The sequence below is a fragment of the Sinocyclocheilus grahami genome, unplaced genomic scaffold, assembly GCF_001515645.1.
Source record: "Sinocyclocheilus grahami isolate Dianchi unplaced genomic scaffold, SAMN03320097.WGS_v1.1 scaffold2047.1, whole genome shotgun sequence".
NCBI classification, from domain to species: domain Eukaryota; kingdom Metazoa; phylum Chordata; class Actinopteri; order Cypriniformes; family Cyprinidae; genus Sinocyclocheilus; species Sinocyclocheilus grahami.
Window position 1 is genome coordinate 43,382 of NW_015507226.1, and position 4,498 is coordinate 47,879.

The 4,498-nt window shown below is 41.0% G+C and overlaps 1 protein-coding gene across 1 annotated transcript in view; it reads left to right on the forward strand.

Annotated features, from left to right (window-relative positions):
• The window catches only part of LOC107573837 (protein NLRC3-like), a 9,699-nt gene extending 5,791 nt beyond the window's left edge, over window positions 1-3,908 (forward strand). The window contains exons 3-5 of the mRNA XM_016260286.1: window positions 783-956; window positions 1,032-1,078; window positions 3,292-3,908. Coding sequence (XP_016115772.1) covers window positions 783-956; window positions 1,032-1,078; window positions 3,292-3,833 — 763 coding nt within the window. The 3' untranslated portion in view covers window positions 3,834-3,908. The remainder of the gene's footprint in view (window positions 1-782; window positions 957-1,031; window positions 1,079-3,291) is intronic.
• The last annotated feature ends 590 nt before the right edge of the window (window positions 3,909-4,498 follow it).

Consider the following 4,498-nt stretch of genomic DNA (forward strand, 5'->3'; position numbering starts at 1 on the left):
GTGTCTGTAGATGATCTGAGTGTGTGTGTGTGTGTCTGTAGATGATCTGACTGTCTGTCTGTAAATGATCTGAATGTCTGTGTCTGTAAATGATCTGACTGTGTGTGTGTGTGTGTGTGTGTGTGTGTGTGTGTGTGTGTAGATGATCTGGGTGTGTGTGTCTGTAGATGATCTGACTTTGTGTATCTGTAGATGATCTGACTATGTGTGTCTGTAGATGATGTGACTTTGTGTCTGTAGATTATCTGATTGTGTGTGTGTGTGTGTGTGTGTGTGTGTGTGTGTGTGTGTCTGTAGGTCTGTAGATGATCTGACTGTGTGTGTGTGTCTGTAGATGATCTGACTGTCTGTAAATGATCTGAATGTGTGTGTGACTGTAGATGATCTGACTTTGTGTGTGTGTGTGTGTGTGTGTGTGTCTGTAGATGATCTGACTGTGTGTGTGTGTGTGTGTGTGTGTGTGTGTGTCTGTAGATGATCTGTGTGTGACTGTAGATGATCTGACTGTGTGTGTGTGTGTCTGTAGTTGATCTGACTGTGTGTGTGTGTGTGTGTGTGTGTGTCTGTAGATGATCTGACTGTGTGTGTGTCTGTAGATGATCTGACTGTGTGTCTGTAGATGATCTGACTGTGTCTGTAACTGATCTGACTGTGTGTCTGTAACTGATCTGATTGTGTGTCTGTGTGTCTGTAGATGATCTGACTGTGTGTGGCTGTAGTTGATCTGTGTGTGGCTGTAGTTGATCTGTGTGTCTGTAGATGATCTTTCTGTGTGTCTGTAGGTTGTCTGGCTGTATGGTGACAGAGAAAGGCTGTGGCTATTTGTCTTCAGTTCTGAGTTTAAACCCCTCACACCTGAGAGAGCTGGATCTGAGCTACAATCACCCAGGACAATCAGGAGTCCAGCTGCTCAAACACAAACTGCAGGATCCAAACTATAAACTGCAGATCCTCAAGTATGTCAAACACTAATACTGACATACTGAACGTGTGTGTGATTGATGCAGATCTTCATTCGTGTGTGTTTATAGTGTGGATCATGGAGGAGAGAAGATGATGACAGCAGGACTACGAAAATGTAGGTCCAGAAACACACACACACACACAGATTGTTGTTTGACTGTATCACTGAGCTCATTTCATAGACCAGGGGTGTCAAATTCAATTCCTGGAGGGCCGGAGCCATGCAGAGTTTTGTTCCAACCCTGCTCCAACACGCAGACCATGTAGTTTTCAAATAAGCATCAAGGATTCAGATTCAGATTCATTCTTTATTGTCCTCCGAAGAGGAAATTTGTTTTCACAGACTGTACCAGGAACTATAATACATATAATGCACATGTTTTCCACCAAATACAAAAATACACACATTTACACCAGAAACAATATCAGTGCACATGATACACGTGTCCTGCATCGAATATAAATTTACACACTTACACGTATATTGCCCGGAGATGGAAGCAGCAACAGAACAGTATAGCTTTTAAATTACACACTCCACGGTTTCTGTGAATTTAACACTCTAATGGCCGAGGGTACAAACCTTTTCCCAAAGCGTGCTTTTTTTGAGGTAGCTGTCTGTATCTGCGACCTGAAGGGAGAATGATGAAACATGAGTTGAGAGGATGGCTAGAGTTTTTTTTTATTATAGTATTTGCTCTGTGAATAATGGCAGTATCAGCAAGAGCTGACAAATTAGCAATAAAAAAGCAATTATTTTTGAGGAGGTATTGGGGATTTTAAAGAGCTTATTTCTGTTAGTGCAAGAGAGCATGGTAAAATTGCAAGTGACACAGTACAGAATAATGGGTTCAGTGATACTGCGATACAGAAGTTTACGTATATCCAGAAGTCTTTGTTGGCAAGGTCATCTTCTATACCCTAAACAAACATCACAGAACCCTGTGCAAAACACTAGATTTAAAGAGAAACATGATTTTTCCAGTTTATGAGTGCCAGTCACCAGCAGGGGCTCCTTTGCTCTCAGAGATGATTTCAGTAGCGTATCACTGCATACTGGAAACAGAACAGTAATATGTGGATTCAGCTTTAGATTCACGTGGAAATATCTTTCTTTTAATACTTTAGGATTTTATATTTATTTTGGTAATGGCATGGTAATGACATGTTTTGTCACATGACTATTAATTCAGATCCATTTGAAAATGTAATTTTCATTTCTAAATGCTCTGTCCACACTAGAGTCTTCAAGTGTTTTCCAAAAGCTTCTCATCCATACTGAAACATCAGAAACATTAAATTCACCTTACTGTACATGTGTGAAACATAATAAAAGCTAACTGAGATGATACAGATGAGGACAATAAAAGCAGTCAAAACTAACAAAAGAGCAACAATATATAAGTGCAAATGACAAGTCTCAGTTAGCCTAACGCAGTACACGTAGCAAGGTGTGTATATATAATATATATATATATATATATATATATATATATATATATATATATGTAATATACACACACACAAACAAAAACAAGTAGATATAATAGAAAAAATAGAAAGCTAGTGTTTGTTTGTTTTTTGTTGTTTAAAAAAAATGTTAAATATAAATATAGAAGATAAATATAGATAGAAGTAGAATTAAAATAGAATAGAAAGTGTTAGAGTTAGAGGGTCAAATAAAGGTGGAACAGATGTGTTTCTAGTCGTTTCTTGAAGATGGTTAAGGACTCAGCTGCTCGGATTGAGTTGGGCAGGTCATTCCACCAGGAGGGAACAGTTAATGAAAAAGTCTGTGAAAGTGATTTTGTGCCTATTTGAGATGGCACAATAATACGCCGTTCACTTGCAGAACGCAAGCTTCTAGAGGGAACATATTTCTGAAGTAATGAATTTAGGTAAATGGGTGCAGAGCCAGTGGTGGTTTTGTAGGCAAATATTAATGCCTTGAATTTAATTCGAACAGCTACTGGTAGCCAGTGCAAGTTGATGAACAGAGGTGTGACGTGTTCTTTTCGGCTCATTAAAGATTAATCTTGCAGCAGCATTTTGGATTAATTGTAGAGGTTTGATAGAAGTGGCTGGAAGACCTGACAAGAGAGCATTGCAATAGTCCAGCCTGGACAGAACAAGAGCTTGAACAAGGAGTTGTGTTGCATGTTCTGAAAGAAAAGGCCTGATCTGAATAGAAAGGATATGTGTGAATAGTGAGGACATTTGTGAATAGTGAGGACAGTTTGAACTTTGCAAATACAGGCAAAGCTGTAAACACACACAGACATCTTCACTGTTGTGTTGTTCTTGATGTTTCTCTCTTCTTGTGTTCAGATGCCTGTGATCTCACACTGGATCCAAACACAGCACACACTGAACTAATTCTGTCTGATGAGAACAGGAAGATCACACGTGTGGAAGATCATCAGCCGTATCCTGATCATCCAGAGAGATTTGATGATGTTCCTCAGGTTCTGAGTGTTGAGAGTCTGACTGGACGCTGTTACTGGGAGGCTGAATGGAGCGGATATAAGGCTGAAATATCAGTGTCATATAAAGGAATCAACAGGAAAGGAGGGAGAGACTGTGAGTTTGGATTCAATGACAAATCCTGGAGTCTGATCTGCTCTAATAACAGATTCACTGTCTGGCACAATAAGAACCTCACTCCTATACCTACTGTCTGTTCATCCTTTAACAGAGTAGGAGTGTATCTGGACGCGTCGGCCGGCTCTCTGTCCTTCTACAGCGTCTCTGACACACACACACTCACACACTTACACACATTCAGCACCACATTCACTGAACCCCTCTGTGCTGGATTTAGGACTTTTCAGTTTAATTCCTCAGTGTCTCTGTGTGATTTTCAACGATAGAGAGACTCTCTGTAAATCCTCTTTCTGACGCTCACATGCACACAAACTCATCAGATCTCACATCATTACATTTGTATTAATTCATTTTTAATTATTTCTTCATTTTCATCCAGAAGTTATAAATCGTCTCAGGTTACTTATGTAACCATGGTTCCCTGAGTAGGGAACGAGATACTGCGCATGGGAACGCCTCGTCATGACCCGTGTCTGAAGCATACATTGAAAAAACACCAACAACACATTGGCCAGCGACAGCCATGATGTCACTACCAGTGCGACTATAGTATAAATAGACGCTGGGAGAACACATCATCCACTTCTTCGTCTGAAGCTTGCGTCCGAAGCATGGCAAGAAACCTAGAGGACGCAGTGTCTCGTTCCCTACTCGGGGAACCATGGTTACATAAGTAACCTGAGACGTTCCCTTTCATGGGAACTTCGAACTGCTTCCTCTAGGGGTCGCTATGGGGAACGGTATACCCACGCCACCATGCTGAGGGGAGTGCATGCCAGAAACCATGGCGAGCACTAAGTACCAACTCTACCATATTGTCATGGGAGTTGCCCCTGGGACGTTAGACGGCTGTCAGTGACATTATTCCCTACGGCCAAAGGCCTAGGCTACATACCCCAAAAACGTACCTGTTAGGGCCAGAACTCCTGGG